General features: G+C 42.7%; 1 protein-coding gene across 1 annotated transcript in view; it reads right to left on the reverse strand.

The window, feature by feature from the left end:
* The window catches only part of LOC137915050 (plectin-like), a 35,259-nt gene extending 30,335 nt beyond the window's left edge, over positions 1–4,924 (reverse strand). The window contains exons 1-2 of the mRNA XM_068758533.1: positions 4,553–4,924; positions 2,506–2,567 (exon numbers count right to left, since the gene is read on the reverse strand). Coding sequence (XP_068614634.1) covers positions 2,506–2,567; positions 4,553–4,670 — 180 coding nt within the window. The 5' untranslated portion in view covers positions 4,671–4,924. The remainder of the gene's footprint in view (positions 1–2,505; positions 2,568–4,552) is intronic.
* Between the last annotated feature and the right edge of the window lie 19,528 nt (positions 4,925–24,452).

Genomic DNA, 24,452 nt, shown 5'->3' on the forward strand with positions numbered 1-24,452 from the left:
TATGGAGCATGAGAGACAGAAAGATGAAACGAGAAGCGGTCCATTAATTTATTCAGCTGTATAACAAAATGTAATGTGAGCATCCATTATCAGAGTGAGCTTGGCTGGGTGGAAGGCGCCTCAGCCCTGAAACGGAATGAACGATTATTATCCTTGCAAGTTAAGACAGTGGCTGATGCCGCTTGCCTGCACAGTCATGACTCACGCACAGTATAGATCTGAGTGTAGTAACACACCGCTACCACTGGGGTTTACAGTCTATTCGTTTTAAGAGAGATAAACTTGCATGATGGACCATGAACAATCATCTACATCCCTGGTATCATGTCCTTCATTCAAACAATGAGGCTCGTCATCATCTAGTAGTCAATTTCAATAGGCATCCATCGCCACTCCTCATTTACATCGTGAAGAGGAGGCTTTGGGCTCTGAGGCCCTGCTCAGCCATGCTGACAGGTGGGTGCCACACATGACAGATTGGCCTCTCCGAAGCAGACAGTTGCTGTGTAACCTTTTCAAGATGAAAAGCATTAGCACACATGGCTTGCATATCCTCTTCCTGGTTCGCTCTCATGACCGCAACACTGTCTGGAAACTGAACACTTAACATACCTTGGTTTGCACGTAAAGTTTAGGTCATCTTGTGCAATTCTTTCCAAGGTTACCGTCTCCTGAGCCGATAGATAATCTGACTACAAACTGCAGTTATTATACTTTTTAATCTAATCAAGTGTAGTTTGTCGGACCGAACTAGGAAACTGATTTTAGACCAGCAGCTGGCCCAACATTCCACTCTGACTCAATGTGAAAAGATTTAGTGAACACAGGAAGCTGCTCTCCGGTCATTTGGAGCTTTTCAGGGCGGCACCTAACCTATAGTTTTCCCTTGTCAAGTGAACCATTAAATCAATTTAACATGAGCGAAGCAGATGATGTCAATATCTTAGTTTGTCTTTTTGAACATCTGGTTACATATTAATTGTCATCCAGAAGAGGAGTCCTCTTTAAATTGTATTTAGGTCTATGGTTGGTTTTATGGTCACTGATTGAACGTTCTCCCTATGCAACAATCCTGTTAATGCTAAGGCTTTGACAGAGAACTTCTCAATGAGAAACTCATTCACATTATGCAGTTTTGGATAATAAACAATATTTTCCAACAGGGGCATTCTTGTGCAAGTACCATGGCAACAGCATCGAGGTGAATGCACTTTGTATGAATCAATGAAAGCCTTTCAGCGTTTGCTTGGGATGAACGTACTTAGTCTGTGTGACACGGGTTCCCGTGGGGCTTGAACCGCCGTGGCTCCATGCCGAGATGAGAACTTGCCTTTTCAGAAGGAGCTAAGTGAGTCCAGATGTCTGTGACTCACCTTCCAACATTTACGGCGTGCACTCAAGCGAAACAGGAGGGAGTGACTGAACCATGGCATAGAATATATTGGCATTGCGTATTTAGGGAAAGGAAAACACACTCTTGGTGCAGATTTTTTTCCCCTTCTTGTTCCATTGGTTTTAAAAAAACAAAAAGCGAATGCCCCTGTGTGGAGTGAATAATGTGGAAGCACTTAATATTATAAGGCCGTAAATGCAGCGCTACTGATGGGAGTGACCTGGAAAAAGTGGCACAGGCAGAAATGTTTTTACCACCCTTTAGGTGGAGTGTTGAGTTATAGGGGGGGGGGGGGTCCGGGCAGCTCCATCTCAACCCTGACCTTGTTTATCTCAATGAACATGTGATGATGCATTGATGGTTTTTTAGGCTGCAGTTTGAGAATAGAAAGTGAGGCGGCCGAGAATGGCGACGGGTGCTGAAGGACGGTTTACACAGGCGTTGAGCTGATGACAGGATGGACCTGTCAGAGACCGGACGTGAGACAATATTGACCAGCTAATGTGTCTTCAAATGAGCAGGGGGTCGGATGCCAACAATGCTTATTTAAAAGAAAAGGATCACATTTCACACAATGATCGCCTGCCACTAAACGTAGGCTAATGATGAAGATGATGATGATATTTGATTCCTACCGCAATAAAATCAATAAGAAAAGAGGAAGTGTAATGTTTATGCTGACATTTTTGTCATTGTAAAGACATTAAAGCCATTACTTTTATTTTGGTAATCGGTCATCACGGAGAATTACGTTAATCTCACAAAAATAGTCATGCCCAGTCAAACTGTTAGCATCTACACTGTAGATTCTACAGTTCTAATATGGTTGATAACAATAAACTCTCAACCGCTGCTTTTTGTTTTTTATTTTTTTACAACTATCAAACACTTCAAAAAGCTCCCTGTGGCCAATCAGTGTGATTCCCAACTGATTTTGATATCTGGACCACAAACAAGGGATTCTATCCTCTGAAATCCAGACAATGTTGTTATGCAAGAAAGTTCACAGAGACATTTGTTAACGAGTGCATTCACTGTCTGTGAAAACGGCGTAGGCATGCACAAATGAACTGGGTTGTGTGTTTAGAGCATGACAGAGAACACATCCTTACCTTTATCAAGTGCTTGTTCACCCATTTTGTGAAGGTCTTTTTCTGTACTCGATCTCGTTCATCTGCAAAAAGTAAAGCCAATGACAGGTAAGTGCCAAACACACACAGTAAGTAAAAGGAAATCACAACTCTATCAATACAAAGTCTTGAAAACATTCCCAATCAACAGCAAAGCTTGACGTACACAAGAGGAAACAAAAGAGGAAATCGCAGATACCAGACTCGTTTCATTTAAAAGACCAAGAGATTTATCGGTGGGTGGACAAACTGAAAATCGGAATCAGACAGCGCTAAGCCAGCTGCTCCACCGCTGCAGGAGAAGCCTTGTTATTGCAAGGTTGCATGCGTCTCCATGACAACACTGCCAGCTGTGCGCGTAAAAAGGGATTATTTTCTTCTTGCAGTGTGAAGATACTCTGCAAGCTTAATGGAAGACATGACAAAACTATAGCAGGGATTGCAAACGTCCAACAAGAACGAACAAGACCTTGGTTAGGAACACACCCTCTAAGCCAACAACCCCCCCCACACATAGCTACTCAATGATGTGCATCCATTGAAGTTCAGATAAAAAAAACAAAAAAAAAACAAGGTGTGTCGCTGTACTGTTTATTATGGACACATCAGAGAATCCCAGTTCTCTGATGTAAGACCATTTTTGATTTAAAGGCTGCCATTCACTGAACAGTTTAAATATGACAGACTGTCAGTTGGTAAATTGAAAACTGAAGTCAGCCATTTCTTTTATCTGCGCCACTTCATGCCTTCACTGCGGATCTCACCTTTGGTGACTGACACGGCAATTATTCCGATTCACCTTAGACCAGGTTGAACTTCAGACAGCATCATAGGGCCGTCAGTGTTACCAGCTCTCAGGGAATCGACTATCTTTCTAGTGTGTAGCGACACACACCCAGCAATGAAAAGCAGAGGCCTGAGATCTAGTGTCAAAACAAAAAAATAGTTGCCCAGAGGACACGTTTGTCTTCTTGGAAGAGAGTCGGCAGCACGCTCTGAAAATGTTCTGCAGCTCCATTTTCTTGAAAACTTCATTTAGAAGCCTTTAAGCTCCTTAGTTATCATTTGAGCCAATGGATTGCTGAGTTTTACCATTTGGCCTCAGTGTTTTTTCCTCCTGTAAACAGGGCAAACATATCTGTACCCAAAGTGGTGATGTGAATGAAGACATACACACACACACACACACACACGGGCTGCATTTTGTTACCTCATTATTGCATCTTTTTACCTCATTAGTGCATTCTCTTTTAACCTGCTGTGTGAACTCATCGTACAGGTTTCATTACGCGAGTGTATAAGGGCTAAGTGAACGTAATGCATCAACTGTCAACAGACTAAATACAGGTTTCAAGGAAGAGTTCAGAGCAACGATACAAAGTCAGTATCTGCACGTATCGTAACTACATTACGTCCGATCATCAAGTGCAGATCGAAGGTATTCAGTTGATATCATTTTTAATTGTGTTATCATCTGTACTACACGAAATGTATACAACAGCAATAGCACTTTGTGGATAAAGACAAGAAAAACATAATCGCCTGATAACACCTTAATCAGATAATTAAACCGGTCCAGCCGATCTACAGAATGTTTTTACAATGGCTAGTTATTTTCTCAATTCATCTATGGAATGACAATGTGAAAGATTTCACTTAAAGGCCCGTAGAACCCATAGTAGAACCCATATATCTGAGGAACAAGCCCCCAAATGCATGCATGCTGCACAACAAACACTGTGAATGGGCTTGGCTGACCGATATGAAGGAATCAGATGATGCATTTAAAGAGGGGAGGATGCACCCTTTAGTCACAAGTGGAGAAACACTGGCCATCATGGTCCAATCAGAATTACTGAATGCTTTTTTTTGTCTTTTTAAAACATAGGTAAATTTGTATGTAGCTATGAAAACACTGAATATGATGCCACCTTCTTTCGTAATCTTCTAGCTCTTACAGACATGAAAGCCACCTAAGAATTCAGATTGCAATTGAGCTATTTTCCATTATCTCCTGTCATGCATGTACCTTTCCTGCCATCCGTGGCCTTCAGCCTCCCTTGGTAATAGCCTTCTTCTGAGGACATCCTCTCTCTGCCCATGCCGTCAGAGGAGAAATTCCTGTATCTCTGCTGCTGAGAAGTCATGGTAACCGTGTGTAAGAACACAGAATAATAATCCTAATGACGAAATGTCATTGTCGGGTTCCCCCTTGATGGCGACTTCTTCGTCTCTTGATTTTTATCTGTCCCTCCAGATTACAGTCCCTCAGACAGAATCCACTTGGCGCTTGACAAACCTATACAAATCCTCTCCCTCGCCTCGACTCTCAACCTCCTCCCTCCCTCTGCTCTACCCTTCTGTTATTTTTTTCTTCTCCCTTTACCCCTTTTCTCCCGCTCACTATATTCCTTTCATAGCAAATAGTGCCTGTGGGCTACAAAGTCTGGGCCTGTCCTCACGTGCGATGCACAAATGTGTATTCTGTGGCACTAGTGTGTGCAGGGCATGATGGGAAGGTTCTCTGAACACACCCCTTCCTCTCGCAGGGTGCCGTATTTCAATGAGGCGGGGGAGACGGAGTGATTAAAGCCGGGGTGTGGCAACCTGCACACACTATCACTAAATCACTTCATTTACGCAAGACGAAACAGTGGGTATAACAAAAAAAATGCCTGTGCTGATATTTTATACTGTAAGAAATGATAACCAGGATTAACAGAGATTTATACATATAAAAGAAACAAGGTTCAGTTGTCCCAGTAACACACCCAGGTACAGGTTCCCACAAACACACCTCCCATGGTTAATCATTGAGTCAGAGTTTCCCAGAAGAGACGGGAACGAGGACTGCTACAGATTCCAGGAAGTAATGATGAATGACCACACCCTGATATATATATATATATGAGAGAGAAGCCCCTAGATCAGCTTCTGCATCTGATTCTGTAAAATCTTAGGCTTTTCACTTGATGCTTGCTTTAATGCAGCTGGAGCACCTTTCTTTGGCTCTTCATCCATAGTCCTCATTAAGTTCCAGCCCAAGTATGTGTCAGCAATTTCCTGCTGTGTGGAATTACGACCAGACAAACTGGAGCGCACCAAATCTATCCTCTCCTGTTCACCGACGGATGTTTTCAGATAGCTGCAGGCATGCAAATAGTTAAAAGGATTAATAGTCTGGGTGTTCTTTGTGGACATTTCATTAAATCCAAATTGCACAGACTGGAATTTCTGGCAGTTTCATGAGCCAAATATCCACAACAGCGATCCTGTTCACATTGATCTTGATGGTGACATCAGTGTCAGCAAGTTCAAAGGATGAAAACCGACTAATTCTACAATGAAACAGCAGTAAGAGGGAAATGGACTCAAACATAACTCAATGTTGAAAAAGGAATGACCTAATATTAGCTCAAATTAGATACTAGGTGCTGGAATAAGTGAGACTAGCTGGGAAAATACACTGAGCATAAGTACATGGTATGCTTATGAAATACATTTATTTTAAAAAGTGAAATATTGGTGCTTTAATCCTACATTTATTCAGTTTTTCCATCTTCTTGACTGATGCTCGGAATGATCCCATTCTTCCCACCCAGATAATTTGACTGATATGATCAGATCTTATCAGGCAAAGAATTCTTTTTTTTTTCCTTCTACAGTGCTGCATATTGAATATCACCTGTATGAACATGATCGCCGCTTGATTTGTCAGCGTTAATGTGTCAGCATGGGTTTGCGCTTTGACATGTTTTGAGCCACGTTTGCAGCCACACCTTTGCAGTTCCTCACAATGTCTAGGCAAGCCGAGGAATTCAGGAGTGGTGCCTGGCCGGGCAATTAAAAGAAAGAGAAGCAGAACCATATCTTCAACAGTGTAGAGATTACAAGCAGGACTCCATGAAGCGTTATCATGCATACAGCCTGAACATTTGAATTATTACATTCATTCAAACCGCTGCAACAGATCAAGATTTGAATGAAAGAGACCAAAAAAAATGGTCAACTCCAGTTTTTCCATTTTCCATTAACAAAATAAAGGATGTAGCAGCAGTAGCAAATGGAAACTGATCTGTGACATGCTGTAAATTGAAATACGCACCAAGAGCTACTGTGGCTGGATTCTACCACACAAGAGAAACCCTAGAAGGAGACCCAGATGGGAGCAGGCCAGGAGGCAGAGGAGTGGAACATCTTAGTCATGAGATGTTTCTACTTTCCACCCAAAAGGAGGCCTGTCATTAAAGTCTCAGCATGCTTATTACGCCGCTCCCTCTGCCTGCTCCATCTAAACCAGATGGAACGCTCAGGAAAAGAACTTTTGTGGAATCAGAAGGAGGCATTTTTGCTTTTTCAAATTCCACCTTTGAAGGTTGGCGGTTTTTGATAGAAGCGACAGCTAAATTGTCCTCTGTCGTTACTGATCCCTGCAACAGTGTGATGGTGCTACAATGAGCCATGCTAAGCTATCGCAACTTGGATTTGGCAGCTATTTTCATTTATTACCTGCAAAAAAAAGACACGCCGTCACCCATGGCTGCTTGGTGTTTACTGGGAAATGAATTAAAGTTTACACTGTAAAATACAATAAGTGTGGTAAGCATTATACCTGCTGACCATCAGCATGCAAGCTTTGTTTTTATTAGCTTATTAGAGGTAATCAGAGGCAGAACTATTCGGGGAACTCTTTGCTTTGCTGCCAAACGAAATACCATACAATTGATTCTATTCGAGACGGACCACCCTTTTTACTTCGTGCTACATAAAATGAATGTAGAGATCACAATCAAATTATCTCATAATTTTAATAATAATTAATAATCTTTCACATGTTTAAATGATTGTAGAAACATATGTGCTTCACACACACACACACACGCATCAAAGGGGACAAAAGAATCCCGGACTGTCATTATGGCTTTAGAATGAGCTGAATAGTAAAGCAAATTCAAAGGTTTATGTGAATATACCCTGAACAATACGTTTAATTGCAGAGGATAGAAAAGTCGCCGGAGGACCGACTCTACCAGGTTACTCCTGCTCTTTTGTCCTCATCCCTCCCTTTCACCCCCCTCGTTTACACATTAGCCAGTCCGGGTAAAAGTGGAAGAATTTACAGCAATGATCTGACTGTCACACCCCAGATAAGAATGTTGATACAACTGGGAGCAGCCTAAACACGCCGCGAATGATTGCCTGGCTGTGTTTCTGTCATGAGGAGGAAAAGTAAGGAGTGGATACAGCTTTAAATGTGTCCTGTCCTGTGTGACATTCTGCTATTAAATATAACTTAACTATACAGGCCGATCAAGCTGGGTGGCTCAGGAAAAGTCGAGAAACATGGTGCATGGATTTATTGTCACACCTGTCTGTAGATAATGCTGTCAGATTAAGATCTGATGATGAAGCTGCAAACCCATTTTAAGTCAGTCTAAGCTACCCCCTCGAAAACCCATGGCAGCTGAATATTAACATAGCTCATTGTTGCGCTCGAGAACCATGTGTGGAAAGCCCCATGTCTGGGATTGTGTCAAACGTTAATATTTCAAAATTGGTGTATTCAAACGTGACGAGGTGCACGGAGAGACCACTGAGACAGCTGCCTTTTGATTGACAATTTTTTTTTTTAAAGCACGTGCCTCCATCTGCAGGTGACTACGATGATATGTCTAATCCATAAGGTGTTTAAATATTGGCAATGGATATGTGACAATTGTAAATTTGTAAAAACAATTCATTACTGAATGACCAATTTAAACATATTTTATTGTGTTACTTTAAGACTTCTCAACACTAAATAAGATGAACATAATCATGAAATGATGATTTTGTTTATTTTTTAGAAATATGTCTGTGCTGGTCTGGTCAGCACTTTCAAATTCCCTTTCATATATTCTCACCCTTAGAATTTAAATCTGTGTCTGGTTTTACGATTTTTAGGGGACTAATGTTTGATTGAAAAATGATGGCTAGTTTAATTACCAGAGAATAGGAGCTGCAAATTCATTTTCTGTAATATTATTTCACATTATCACCACATTTCGGCTTGAATGGAGTGAATATATTAGTAATGTAATCCGTGTGGAGAACAGTTTTATATAAGTATGTCGTTCTTTTCATATAGACCTACTTTCTTAAGCATGGCAGTTTTCAAAGACTTAAACAAATGTGGAAGAAAGGGAAGTTGAGTGGCGTTGCTATGACAGCAGATACAAACACAGCATCACGTGCAGTGGTGGTAGTGAATGACACACACCATACTTCAGCTGCATTTTTATACACGGACAGTCTTTACTCAGTGATTGATTTGGCATGGAAAAGGAAAGATATTCCTGATAACTCGACTGTTTGTTCTTAACACTAGATGGCGCCAGATTCAACTGCACCCAACTTCCTCTCCAGTTCATTCGGCAACTATGAAGCGCTCAAATAATAAAACCTTTTTTACATATGATAAAAATCCTTTTTCAGATGAGCAAAAAAACAACACAGAGTATTTAAATAAACACATAAGGTTTAAGCATGTGCAATGGGATTCTGAAACTAAGTTGCAATAGTGATGCAACTACTGACTGAAATAAAAACTTGTCTTGACATTCTTTCCAGTAACTTATAAAATGGATGGAAGAGACTGCATGATGCACAGGCAATAAAAAACAACTCATACTTGATTGTGAACTTGGTTCTCATGTGTCCATATCCCACCCCGAGTTTACGTCTATCTTTTGTTAGATAAAACTTGACACTATCAGGGAGACATGTAGCTTTTAAACTAGCTGATATAGATAAAGGTGCCTAATGCAGACCATTATGACTATTCCATATATATAAGTTATTCATTTACAACAACATTACAGCTTTGACTTTAAAACATAAAGTCTTGGAAACACAGTCTTGGAGACACTACAGATATATATATTTTAATTTTTATCTTTAGTCAAATGTCGGCTCACCGCACAGGTTCACGGCTCTGAAATGCCTCAGATTTGACTTTCCTGCTAGATTCTTTTGGGTTAGGGTTGCAGCTGCAGTCAGAAGCAAATTTTCATGGCTGTCTTTATGTGATGTGGTTCAGCAGAAGAGTGTCTAAAATTACTGTCATCATGTTACAATACAAATGTACATATGAATGTTAATCTAAAGTATTCCACAACAAATCAGCTGTACTACTTCATACTACTTTATTTTCAGTGAAGGAACTGGTATACTAATGCATATTTGACCCACATGTCTCAGTGAATGGCTTTGGAACAGCAGATTAACTCCACCCCACCCTGCTCATCGGTCACTGTGCAAACATCTGACCCTTGCTTCGTATGAAGCCTTCATATTCAGATAGGTCCCTTCATGGAGGTTCCATAATGTTGCCATGGTGGACCTGGTGTGAGATCCAGGGTAACGCCCTGTGCAGCACACACACTGTGTCACAGTGTCAGCTGCTGGGAAGTAACTTAAAAAAAGAATCCACTTCCAAGAGCTGAAAGGCTGGACAGTTGGCCCAGCCCCATCATTTATAGGTAACCAAAACAGAGTAACTAAAATATTGTATTATTTTTTATTACTTTTTGTTCATATATTTTGAGACTTCAAAGAATTGTTTTTATTTTTTTATTCCACAGTCTTGTTTAACTTTAAAAATCAAATACAGTCATACATTCTAAACAATATATTTTTGCACTCTAAAATCAACCAAAATTCATTTATTCACTCATATAATCTTATTTCAGTGTTTCTCTATAATCACAATCAGCATGAACTTGTCAGTTTTTATTGTAATTGTATTTGGTTATGCTAAAGTATTTTACTTGAGTTGTTTCCAAAAAACTGTGTCATGTTTCACAGCCCTGAAGTACCAATATTTAATAATATAAATACTATGTTTAACCTCCTCTGGGCTTTCTAGGATCTACCCTGAAAATCTACAAGCATGACAAACCCTCAGAACAATCAGTGTAGGAAAGTTGGGTTGGGGGGGATGACCTGCCTCCTACTATAGAATGTGATAATTTATGGTCGGGCACAGCTGAGCTGTGACTTCACTTGACTTCACTGTGACTTTGACTTCAGCAATGGTGTTTGACAATCTTTCATTTTAACATATAGGAGCATGTGAACGATGACTGCTTGGCTGAGGAAAGACACTTTCTGCTGCATGCAACCTCATGGTTACTGAACATGTATTTATTAATTGTGCCAATCCAAACCTGTGTTTTCATTAGACAGAGCCAGGCATTCCGTTCAACCCCGTTTCCAGACTTTCTGCTAAGCTAAGCAAAGATGGATGGCTTACATAGGAAATATCGGGATATGGCAGCTGTGGCTCAGTTGGTAGAGCTGACCTATCTGATAGGTCTGATAGGTGTCCGATCGGTTAGTGGTTCGAGTCCCCGAATATCTCTCGGCAAGGCACTGAACCCCAAATTGTTCCCAGTGGGACAGGCAGCGGCGTGCATGGGAGCAGTTGTCAACGAGTGTGAATGTGTGTGCGTGAATGTGAGGATTTGAAAAGTGCTTTGGGCCCTGAGAAGGTGTAAAAAGTGCTGTAAGTGGATCTACCATTCAGGCAAACTGATGATGTCACTGTTTACGTTATGCCGATACCAGGGGCGTCACTAGGTTTTCAGGACAGGGGGGGCTTAGCCCCCAGGACATCTACAGGATGTGAGCAAATGTAGCGTACGAGCACAAAACCTCAAATGGCTAACAAGGGCTGATAAATTATACATTATGATTATTTCTGTCTGTTTTTTAATACAGCACAACAACAAACAGTTTTAGACAGTAACATGATGTTTACAGCATTAACAAGAAACAAAATGGCTAAAATTACAAGTTACTCGGTGGATGGAAGCATCAAAGAACGCCGTTTGTGTCTAAGAGTCGATCGCTCTGTTGTGATTCTGAAGCTCGTCTTTTTCAATGACTGCAAGACTGTGAAGTCTTTTCTGGCTTGTTTGACGCAGCCAGGAATGCAACCAACGCAGTGCAACCGACGCTGTGCACTAAAGGACCTTTCACATGAGCAGCTGCTTACGGGCACCGTTAGGGCGACTTGGGTAGAACCTTCAGAGAGGGAAACTACTACTCAAGAAGTTCTCACATTTAGGCCTGCATGCTGGATGCCTTTTAGTAGCTCTGCATCTACTGCAGAATCTAAACTCAAGCTCGCCAGCCATCCGATCCACGCAAGGGAAAAGTAACTCTCTTTTCACTGTGTCTGAGCTCTATTCAGTGCGTGAACCTGCAGGTTCCTCCAGGTTCTGCAGGTTCTGCAGGTCTCTGTCTCTGATTCAGGGAGACTGTGGGCGTGGCACAGGGCTTAAATGTTACCACCAGCAGTGATAAACTTACTTTCTTTATAAACTTTCTTATATCCATTCTTCATCCATCCATTCACGTTCTTCTCCTAAAGCTCTTCTATTCTGCTCTGTGTGCTTCAAACATGCTGCAGGGACCGACAATTAGCGCGGTCAAAGGGAAAACGTGGACTGGAGTTTCAGTGATGTGGGCATTCTCTATAGGAACAGGTGGAACGGGTTCTCTACCTTACGTCATGAAGTGAGGGGAAACAGATTCATGATCAGTTTTAAGTAAATAATGACAGGTTATATGTTTTTAAACATATATTCTGGCGGCTTTAATAGAATAGAGAATTTTGGTCACTGAACAAAAAAAACAAAAACAATTTTTTTTTTTTTTTTTTTAAACAACCCAAAATTATTTAGGGGGGCTTAAGAATATTTTAGGGGGGCTGAAGCCCCCCTAAAATAGGCCTAACGATGCCACTGGCCGATACAATATACCAAGGTGGAAAACGATCCCTGTTATAGGTCACAAGTATAATCAGAGGACCGGCTGTGTTTCCATGGTGCCGATGCTGCTCGTAAATAAAGTCAACTGTCAAAGAACACTCCCGGACACATGTCCTCCATGTGTCTTTCCAATCGCAGTTCACTGACTATTCCCCACGGACATGAGAACTGCTCCCAAACCCCCTTTGCGTTTCTGGGAGTCCCTGAGAATTCTAGTTTATCCACAAATCAGGCCAAAGCCAAAGCTATAACTAAACCACGGCGGTCAACATAACTCTCTGTCGTGCTAACATTCATCCCTTTGAATGGCATTCAGGCTCTTAGAATGTCAAACAGGATATTATACTCGACTTGCGCTATAAAAATGACATGCTACATTCTCCGCTCCCGTATGATAAAGATGGACTGTGAGCTTACTTTGGGTCAAAGTGCCAACTGTTCATCAGGGAGTACAGCCGATGGGAATTCATCCGCTTCATCTCCTTCTTAAAGAAGCACTTAAATGGCCTATTTTACAACCTGGGAAAATCCCAGATTTTGGAAGCGCCGCTCTTTCAGTATGAATATTAAGATCTCAGTCTGTCATAATTGCTAAAGCCATTGTGAGTTTGAGTTGAAATAGGTAAATCACCCTGGGCTCCTGGGGAGTTAAAAGTAAAAGTAAATCTTTATTTATATAGCACTTTTCACAGGCAGGAGTCACAAAGTGTTTCACAGGAACCATGAAAGGAACCAAAAAAACAATTACAGTGAAATTCATCAAATCAAAGTGTACAGCCCTTAAAGACCTGTTCAAAAAAGAATGTCTTGAAATGGGCTAAAGCGTCCTTGATTGTACAAGTTTGGTTCCATTTCACCTTTGAGAAAAAGGGGATAGCAGCATCCCACCAGTGCTGATCAAACCATTGATCATCATAAATCTGTTTGTATTTAACAGCAATATATTCCAATATATAATTGAATCTAAGCTGCACATACACTATATCTGCCACAGTTTCCTCAAATGCCTAATCACCACAGCCATAGATGCGCCAAGATGCCCTGTTTCATGCATAATCTGTTGATTTGGAAGGCTTATTCAGCAGTTCTTAAATACACGTTAATCTCATCCTTACAAGCCCACAGTGAAAATACCAAACACCCAACTGTAAAAGTGCCCAAATACCGATAACAAGCACGAATATATTTGCAATTATGTGCCAATCAAAAAGCTATGGTTGAAGAAAAAGTTGCTGAAAAGGTTTGGACAATTGTGACCATCGATGACCCAAGTCGGTTGTTTTAGTCATCTGGGAACCTACAGTGTATTCCCAGTGTCCTGACTGGAGAAAAAGTCAATGGGTTGAACAGCAGACAAAGACGATACCATGTCACCCCCATGGCTATAGACCATAGCAGAAACAAGACATTCTTTATTCAGTTTGGCTTCAGGACAGGATTGAGAAGGACTTAATTAGAATAATTACAAAAGCTGCTGGCAGTTATTGACAGCATATGGACGAATAAACTAAGATCATGGCAAGAGAACCTGCCCCAAATTGTATCCTTACACAGTGGCATGTCAGACTTGTTTTGGAGCCGCTGCAACATGAGCTAAATACAAGGCCTCTCACACTGTCTGAGTGAAATGGGGCTAATCCCTTTTTACTGCCACAAGAAAGAACAGACACTTTGTGGACCTGCCGTGGAAAGGCCTTGCGGAATCTTTCGGTCGATCGACAACCGCTGACGGGATCCAAGGTCACACGTGAATGCGAGTAATGCACGGGGTAAACATAGTGCATGTGTGATGCACCTTTGTGAGCTCATGGTGTTAGCAGTGTGACATTTATAGGTCAAAGTGTCAAGAATTAGAAATAAAGGCACCCAAATCATAAATAAAGCATAAGAAAAGTGATGCACATGCAAAAAATTAAAGCTGCCCACACAATTCTAGGACCAGGAGCATTTAGAGAAGACGAAGAGGCAAAGTAAACGCTCCTCAGAGACCCGGCCACTCGAAGACTTTGATGACATTGCTTCGACACTTACAAAAACCCGCTGAAACAATACCCTGCAGCATCAAGCTCCTACCTTACCTGTCCTGTTTTCTCAAGGACCGGAATATAATCAGGGTCACTAAGTGCCCCAAACACCACCAGGGTGGGGTGAGTTTGGTCCTGGGGGTATCGCAGACAATAGTTGGGCTAGAGATTCGGTGGAGGGGATGGAGGGGATGAGCCCTGGCTGCTGTGACAGGTGGGCCTTCATTGGTTGGGGGAGGGGGCAGCGTGGGTGCGTCAGACATTTATAAAAGTAGCCCTAGAGCAAACATTCTTGCTGCTTTTATCACCGTGAAGTTATGAGTCAGTCCCTTCCTCTGTGCCGTCTCTCCTTGGTAATCGGCTGCTGTCAAAAAAACACCTAAATTCCAAACTAGAAAGAGAATTGAGCTGATTCTAGCATTTTGAAATCTGTTCTTTCTGTATCACTACTGCTACTGCTGCTGGATGAAAAACAACAAGACTGTGCTTTTGCTCAGTAGCCAATACAGCTTTGTGTCTCATTCCATTTTATTGTGGCAGCCGCTCCATATTATGATGTAGGATGGGCCCTCCGTGTGCCTTGCTGGCCGATAACTCTTTTCTGGGGAACAGGCAAGGGGACTCCAATGAAGCAATAAAATCCTGACGCAAGTCCAACTTGTTTATCTTTATATCTTTATCAATAAAAAAAGGTAATAAAAAGCAAAAAAATGAGAAGAGCAGATGGATTGGGATTGTCCAGTAAGACATGAGGCGATTGTAAGTTTACGACAATCTTGAAATAACTGGGACAGACACACACACTGTCTCTGACACACACACAAAAATATTTTTTCTAGAATAAATGTTATTCTAAAAATCACTGATGTTTGTTGGCATTCTCCAGGTGCTGGGTCGAAATGAGGAACACCGCCTAAAGTTACGGGGGTGAAAGGTGGGGATGATATTATCCTCCTCGATCTGGATAACGTCAAAGAGATGAGAACAGACGGCTTCCAATTCTGGTCATAAATTACGTTTGTTACATTGTGGACAGATTTGAATTTGGGAAACACTCTCTGTCTGTGCCTGAAGAATGCCCTTTGTTAAATGTGAATTATTGTGTGTTTGTGTGCGTGTGTATGTGTATGTGCGTGCGTGGCTGATGTGTTCATGCCAGTTATAGACACCGACGGAACAATAAGACTAGACTGTGCCAACAACACTGACAGCCTGCAGCCAGACACGCAGTTAGAAACAGACAGACACAGACAACCCCAACCTACCAGGTATGATCTTCATCTAAGAGGCAGCAAAGAGAGGAAGAGGAAGTAGAGGGTGAAGAAAACGAATGCTGGACAGAAGGGGAACAAAGAGGACAAGACAGGCTCCCGTCTCTTTGCTCTGAACTGGCTCGCTTCTCGCTTGTGTTGAAATCTGACAGGCTGTGCCTGCTGCTTAGATTTGTCACCCTGCCCTCAGATAACCAGGGGAGGAGGGACGGGGTGAGGGGCTCAGCGGGCTGGGGGGGGGGGGGGGGTATAGGTGGGTCGGGTGTGAGGACTGGAGCAGACTGAGGGTTATAAATATCCACCAGAGCCAGATGATCAAAAGTTCATAGTTAGAAACTAATGGAAGAACTCTGGCTGGACACTAGGGCACGCCCCCAGAGACATTCTCACTACCCCCCCCTGCCTTCTATCTTCTTCTCTCTTTGATCATGAGGATGGAGTCAAGAAGATTAGATCAAGATTAACAACTTGAGAATTATAACAAAGTATCTAATTCGGCTTTCAGTGACAGCACCGTTTCAAAGTACGAAAAATTTGGAGTCGCCGCAGTCTAACATGTACCGGTATTTGAAAATGTATTCACTGGATCCTACTGATGGCCAACACACACACACACACACACACACAATAATGCTCAATAAATGTTTACTGAGAGACAGGAAGCAAATGGGACGTATTATCAGTGGGAAACCTGAGCCGTTCGGATGCAGACAGCTGCTATTCTGGCCGGGTTGGGTAAGAGGCAGAACCAAGTGTTCTGATCCACAGCTCCTCATTAGCACAAACAGTAGCAGTGGCAAGTCTTTGATGTTCCACACTTCATCACTTGCTGTCGGCTGTGTTGACTTTCCAGGCTAATGAAATGATGCACACTTGTTACTAAACAGGCAAGATCATAGGTTTTGAATTTGATCTTCCCAGTTTGCTTGACGCCACAGCTTGGTTTAGCCATTTCATTCCATATACCAGACAGATGAGGGGAAGGCAGGACGGCTCCGTGACACAGACGGAATCAAATGATAAGTACACCCTGTGACCTCTACTTCCCTTGTTGCCAAGATACCACTAAATGTTGATGGATCAGATTCAATTTCAACCTATCCTGGTATTAAGTAAGAGGATCATATTCCAAGTGACCAGTTATTCTCTGAGTCAAACATTAATGTGGACAAGTGACATGGACAAAAGGGGCATGCGAGACAAATATCGATGCATTGAACAGTGAAAAATGCAGCAACTGAAGTGCTAATTATCTCAAATAAGATGCGCTTAACTTCACTACAACCGACAGTACACGGGGTTGTATCTGCTGTGTTCACGAGCCATAACAGAATCCGTCACATCGAAACATGGTAGCAGTGAATTGTTATGTGAAAAGACAAATGATAAGAGTTGTTGGGAGACGTTTCAATATTATTTCGCGCTGTCGTGGATTAATATAAAGGTAACAAGTACAGAGAACAGAGAATAATAAACCATAATAATAATAGCAATGATAGTAATAATAACTTGGTGTTCAAACACAACACATGCAGTTATAGAATATATAGCTTTCATGTTGATGTTCTACTTTTGCGTTTCCCCATCTGATATAACATTCACAATAACAGTGTTTACTCAATGTCTGAAATTTGTACTGCAAACGACATGACCTAAGCTCGCTGTAATGTTCAGGGGTATTATTAGAATGGCCCTAGCAGTAACATTTAGAGCACAGAGATAGTAATGACACTATTACCGGTAGTTAAGAAAACTGAGACCTAAGATTGCTGGTAAAAACAATATCAAACTTTAGCGATGAAAAGATCGTTATGGGGTTAACAATAACCAGAACACTCGATGGCCATCCTATACTGCCTTTGGGATCATGGGAATGCATAACATTTTCTAAATATAGTATGCTCAAATCCATGCACATGGCTTTGTCGATTGGAGGGCAGACAACTTGTTCCATTTCTCTGCAGCGCTAAAAGCAATCCTAGCCCAGTACCTGGAGAGCAGAGCTGGGATTGTCTTCTCTCATTGACACCATAGATGGATGCCCCCCCCCCATGTGGAAATGAAGGCAGCTATACTGAGAAGTCATGTCGGGGCTTTACAGAAGATCACAGGGAATTCCTCCATGAACTTCCTCTTATACCTTTATGACTAAACCCCCCATTCACGTGACATTCATATTGGGACACACAGCTGAATCATATTCTAAGCCCCGTCTCAGTTCATACCGAACAGTGCAGGAGCTCGGTTTTATGAACAATAGTCTCATCTGCTCAGCTTGGATTAAAGCAGACGTGGGGTCTCTCTTGAGAAAACGTTTCCTAAAGCAGGGTCAAGGTCAAACAGGTCAAACACTTGTGAAATTTGAACTGATACAAATGTATAGAGGAGAGTGACAAAAGTGAAGATATGTTAGTAGGCCATGAAATAAGGGCCAGCATGTTCCCTGGGAAGTGGCTAACGTCATTCCAGTCCGGGCCAAACCCTCAATACATTCCACATGTTATCAATCGATCCGTTTCCTGGCTTGGCCTCCAGTAACTTAAATTGCTTCAACAGATTCAGATTTTTTTTTGTACATAGCACTGATCATTAAAGTTTTAACGCATTTACTATTCATTAGAAAGTACAAATGGGGTGCTTTTATACACATTTCTAAATGTTAGGCTGAGTAATTCTGATGCTCATGATGGTCCAATGGAAACAGCACTGCATTTCAGTATTTTGTCAGTAAAAGATAGGGCACGGCGGTGATTGACTTGGCCTGCAGCAAAACATTCCCAGTGACCAACAGTGGTGAACGAAACTGCAGATTCTACTTGAGTGACCAGTTCAACACATGCTATTGATAGTTTGCGTGATCTTAAATGTCCATTAATCCCCTGCCCCACCCCTTTTTTTTTTTCATACTCAAAAATTAAGGATAATAAATAAGACTCTCAGATTAGACGCGACGAGTCTGAGTGAGTCATAACTTCACAATGGTGTGCCAATGTAATGAAAGGCACAGAGTTGTAGCTAACTGAAGATCACACAAGTATGCATTGAGAATATAGTCAAAATGTCAAGGATATGATTTACCATAATTACCGCTTTTGTCATGAGTGGGTGGACTTTAGGCCGCTTCTCATGTACTTTTATTCCATACTAAAAAGCCCACAGCGCAGTTCCCATTGAAGCACATGCAGCTCCTAGCATTGAGCATAAATCAAACACACTCTGTAACCACAGACTTCTAACCCATTTTATAAGGAACAATTTGAAGGTAAACTTTTTGTGGCACATGTGATTTAAAATATATATATATATATATATATACATATACACTGTATATTTTCTCCTTCAAAGAAAGAGAAGCAGGACAAATGTAGACCGAAGCAACTGCAGAGTGATACAACGTTCCGCTGCTGACAGTTATTTCATTAACCAGCATGCTAAGAAGCACTAAAACATCTGTCTCTGTAAACCACAGAAGACATATCTAACGCTATTCATCATAACGTTGAGGCAAAATTAGAAGGAAACTATTTGGATAAGAATTTCCCAATGCTGCTAAGAAAATGTTAATATTGTGCCACAAAATGGTTGAGGCACAATATTCAAGTTGGTAATTTATGGAAACAACTCAACTCAAATGGAGTTGATGCATTTGATTGGTGTGACAGAATGTCAGTAGTTGTTAATGGACAGCAGATGTCAGCAGTGGGTCACCAAACGCTGTCTGATAGCACTGCTGTGACCTCATCTGATTATGGGACACATGAGATTAGAACTTTAAAGTAAAGGTTTCAAGCTTGGTAAATGTTCACAACTCGAGACACCAGGGCTCAACACAGGTTGAGCTTTTTATTTTTTATTTTTTAGATATTCAAGTGCGATCTGGGACCCTGTTGCTGCAGTTGCTATTTTGCACATTGCCTGTGATTCTCACTCTCTCTGTGTATATATATATTGTTTCTTTAAGAGAGAGAATTTAGTTTCTGATTTGACTATGTTATGATGTGTGCCTTAAGCCGTGGGCCTTCTCACGATTTTATTATGTTCGCATAATGACAATAAAGTATCTTGAATCTTGAATTAAATCAATTCAGTTCCATGTGTCGCATTCCGCATTTATTGCATAGGCCTATGTCAAACAGTTTAAACAACAAATTCATGTTTTAATTAGAGTTTGAAGGAAAAAAAGGGAACTCGGCGGTTAACTGAATCCAGATCTACTGTCACACGTGGAAACAAACAAACACACCCACAGAGCTTTGAGCAAGCATCCTCCTGACTGACTTTTTTTTGGGTCACACCCACAGCAGACAACACCCATGTGCAAGTCCTTTCCACGCATCAGCAATAACAAGCAAAACCCATTTAATTTAACACATTTACTCCCTTGTTAGTTGCGTCATCATTTAAGATGGACAGGCCAAGTTCCTCTTAACCTGAACCAGCCACAGCATGGCACCACTTACTGGATAAAGTACAGATATCACATAGCCAAATGCCTCCCATATCCTACGCATACCATCACACAACAGCATGTTTATATCATACTCAAGACAGGCTGAACCTGGAAAACAACCACATAATATAAACCAGTGCCAAGAACTGGCTGTCTGAAGCAAAGGGGAGAAATACTCCCAAAAGCGCCACACCCCCCTCTCTGGTCAGCTTAGCCTGAACTCACGCACAACTGTCTCTGCAGGGACTAGGCGAGGCAGAATCTCACCAAACAGCCCCACCTTGTTGGAGTGACTACAGGTTTGCATAATCTACTTCTGGCAGACACTCGAGACAAAAAAGCATGTGCAAAATTCAATGCATCACCAAATAACATTGGAATTCCCCACCCAGATCAATGCAGCCTTTGGGTTTAGCAGCGTGGTTTAAAGGCAGGCCGGCAGTGAATGCTGTGGCGTGTCTATGCATAATGCTGACGTGCGCTTATCTGAGGAGAAGCAATAAATGTCATGATGCCTGTGTGGAATCTGACAATGTCTTCAAAATGCTAGAGCGTGTCCTACAACATTTCCACACAAAGTCACAGCTACGTCTCCGTGGGCCCCGTCTCACTAACCCACTAAAGCTACTCCTAAAAAAGAGGCTGCCTCCAGTCTGCACCCAGAAGTAAATGCTGTGCTCTGCAACGTCTCACATTAAACCGACTGTAATTACATCACTCCAAATAATACGTTGGATTAAAATCCCAATTACAGACAATGACAGGGTGATGTTGATGCATTTCAGACCATGGCATACTTTAGGTACACGACAACGTGGTGGAACAACAGCAGAGTCATCAAATACTTTGCCTAAGACCTCCCACGCATCAACGTACAGAGGACAGCTTGCATTCAAGAGTCATCACATCACATGCAAACAGAGAGAGACGAGGAATTAGGTTAATTGACAAACCCTCAATGAAGTTTGGCCACGTCTTCTCCTCAGGTTCCACTAATGAATGGTCCCAGCCTTCATCAGGTGCAGCTTCTAGCAAGGTGGGGCCCGCCGCCCCTGAAAAAAGTGCCCTCTCTATGGCAATTTCTTCCAGAACATCCAGGTCCAACTCGTCGTCCTCCAGATCAGGTTGCACGGGAGGCGGAGGCTGCTCCCCATCTGACTGAGGACTGAGGACCTGCTTGACCTCAACAGTTTCTTCAACCACCACAATTTTCCTCTTCATGGCGGCCTCGTCTATGTCAGCGCTTTCAGGCTCACAGGCGTCTCCCTGGCGAGGCCGGTTGTGTCGCGTAACTGCAGGTGTGCCAGTTGCAGAGGGCGTGTCTTCCGAGGAGTCCCTCTTCTTCTCTTCCTCGCGCTTTGAGGCCTGAGAAACAGAGAGCCTTTTCTCTGCGGAGCACTCTGCTGCCTGACTGGCGGAATGTTGTACAACTTGGGGAGGCTCCTCTTGCTTGGCGAGGGGGCTGTCCTGTGCACGAGCCGCAGCCGCCTCGGCCGTTACCGCTGGTGCTGCTGACGCTAATCCTCTGGCTGTGTGCGCTTCCTTCGAAGCAGAGGATGTTTTTGATTCGGGAGCCTCCCGCTTGACTTTTTCAGCAGCGAGCAGCGCTGGCTCCTCCTCCCCTTTGTCTGCCTGGGCTTCAGAGAGCACAGCTGCTGCCTGGCCGGTTTCCTCACTCCACATTCTTTTGGGAGTCGTCTTTGGAGAAACGCTCACTTCTGGCCGTGCAGAGGCCACGAGAGGGCCGTCTTTAACTGTGACCTTTGGTGGTGATGCAATGTTAGTAGACGCCGCTGCTTCTGCTTCAGGCAATAGGGCAGGATTTGTGTTTAGAGAGCCTGATACTGCTGACGGCGCCTGCTTTTTCCCTTTACCTTTCTTCTTACCCTTTGAGTGCACCTCTGCAGCTTTATCTGCGCTTTTGGATGCTTTAGCTGTGACTTGCTCGGATTCTGAAAGTGGCTTGAGGCTTTTCTCTTCAGGATGAGGCTGTGCTTGAGCGAGCTCCATATGAGTGGGTTTCTCCGCTATTACTGTTTCCACTTTGATGGCAGCAGTTTTCTCAGGATTCACTGGTTCCATGTGAGTGAGTGATTCAGCAACACATTTTTCCTTGGAGCATAATGGCCCCTGTGTTTTTTCACCATCACCGCTTCCCTCAATCATCTCTTTTGCTTCAGCCTCACCGACATGCTCCGCTGAGGGTAGTGGGGGAATCTGATCTGATGGCAGTTGCGACACTTCAGAAATCTTCCCGTGCTTGGTTTTTTCAGGGACTTTCATGATTAATTTCTCATTAATTTCAAGAGCCATTTCTTTTTTTTCCCCACCATCTCCATGAGTAGTATCTATCTGAGTCTTGTTTAGCAGTGCAGATGATGTCTCCTCAATCTTTATGCCAGTGCACACTTTCAATGGTTCTGTAATGAGCACTGGTGTGGGATGGTGAGCAATATCACCCAGCTCTGAAAGAGGCTCGTCTATGGAACATTGTTCCTTCTCCAACTTTGAATCAGGTAGTTCCTCAGCTTTGATGCCTGGAGATTTCTTTTTCTTCCTTTTTGATTTAGCACTTCCTTCAACCATTTGCTTGGGTTCCATAGGTTTGGAGGTCTCCTGACCAACAGCCATGTTAATCACTTCCTGGGATCTTACTTTATCAAATGTCATGTCGGTGGCAGCCATGGCCTCTGCCGATTTAACTAGATCTATGATTGCCTTTTTGGTCTTCTCCTCTCTGGCAGCTGCATCAGGAAGTGTTGTGATGCCTGAACTGCTTGCTGGTAATTGCATAGACTTTATAGAAGTTATTCCTTCAGTCATCTTAATCTTGTTTTTGGGAGTGGAGGATTCAGCTGGGATCTTTGATGCGGCAACACCTGCAGTCTCAGCTGCCGTTAATGGCAGACCTGTTTTGCAGGATACTGATGTAAAAGAGGTCTGTGAAACATCCTGTTTGAAGGCAGATTTCTGAACCTGGCCAGAAACGGGAACCTTTGCCTTCTGGACTTCAGATGATTTTTCCTCCTGTACTGCTGTTACTTGCTTTTCATTTCTCACATCATGCTGCTGACGAGAGACTCTCTTGATCCTATTCTCCTCTATTACAGCTGCATCACGTCTGAAGCCATCTCCCTTCATAAGCGGAGGCTGTGGCTGGCCCTCCACCCCCCATGATGCTTTTGGCTTGATTGGCTCTGCAGCTAGTGGACGACCTCTAAACCTTGGGGTCCTATCAGAGTAGATGTCTCTTTCTCTGGGAACCATCATCTTATGACGGTAGCCTTGGCGCTCAACTTGGGCCTCTTGACTCTCTGCTTCACCCCTGCTTCCTGGCTTTGGAACATAAGATGTTGGACCTTCCACAGACTGGACCCGTGAAGCCCGGTGAGCAATGGCCAGGGTGGCAGCTTGCTTCCTAACCCTCTGCAGGGAAGCAGGAATAATTTCAGGGGGTAGGTGGAGGTAGTCACGTAGGTAAACAATGCCCTCATTGGTCAAGTACCAGTAGAAATGTATCCAGGCAAATGTCTCCTTCACATAGCCTTTGGATTTAAGAGAACCCATGGCACGGATTACTTGCAGGTTGCTCACACCCTGTACCTCAGGATGCTTGGCCTGAGGCCTCTTGTCCTTCTTGGCCACCATGACACCATCACGAAACAGGACCTCATAGATGGCCCTCAGATCCCGAAGGGGCATCAGCATTCCAGCAACCATTGTGCTTTATGTCAATACACACTTTAAATAAAACTGAAAAGAAAGCATTGAAGGAGGTTAACTAGGTTATTGTCACATGATGTGTGAAAGTATCCAGCATCAAAACCAACTTTCACAAGCATCTAAGTTCAAGCAGAAAAAAAATTAAAGAAGGAATCCATGAATCAGTTTCTTACGTTCTTTCCTTCTTGTTCTTGCTGATCCTTTGGATATTGTGAAGAAAAAAAGAATACTCCTCTGAAATTCGACTTTATATGAAAATCGTGCCGTCTCCTTATGTCCAGCGTGGCTGGGAATGAGCAGTCTCCGTCTTGCCGAGATGGCAATGACAGAATGAAGAGCGGCAGCGTGTGTGAGAGTGAGAGAGCGAGAGAGTGAGACACTTTTCTGTGCAGCTCCTCCTACCTTCTCTTTATTTCTTAGGAAAGAAAAAAACTGCATGGAAAACTAAAGTAAACAGCCCAGGAGGAAGTAGAAAGTAATTCACAAAGAATGTATTCGATAAACTCACTAGAAATAAATAAAAGAGAATTAAAGGAGCATGAATGGAGCCAGACACCGATGACGTGTGCTTGTAGCTCTGTGGGTTTTACACAGACACGTACAATACACTCTACAACTGGCTGAAACACACCTCTTGGCATTTCAC

Source organism: Brachionichthys hirsutus, unplaced genomic scaffold, assembly GCF_040956055.1.
Source record: "Brachionichthys hirsutus isolate HB-005 unplaced genomic scaffold, CSIRO-AGI_Bhir_v1 contig_1061, whole genome shotgun sequence".
Classification (NCBI taxonomy): domain Eukaryota; kingdom Metazoa; phylum Chordata; class Actinopteri; order Lophiiformes; family Brachionichthyidae; genus Brachionichthys; species Brachionichthys hirsutus.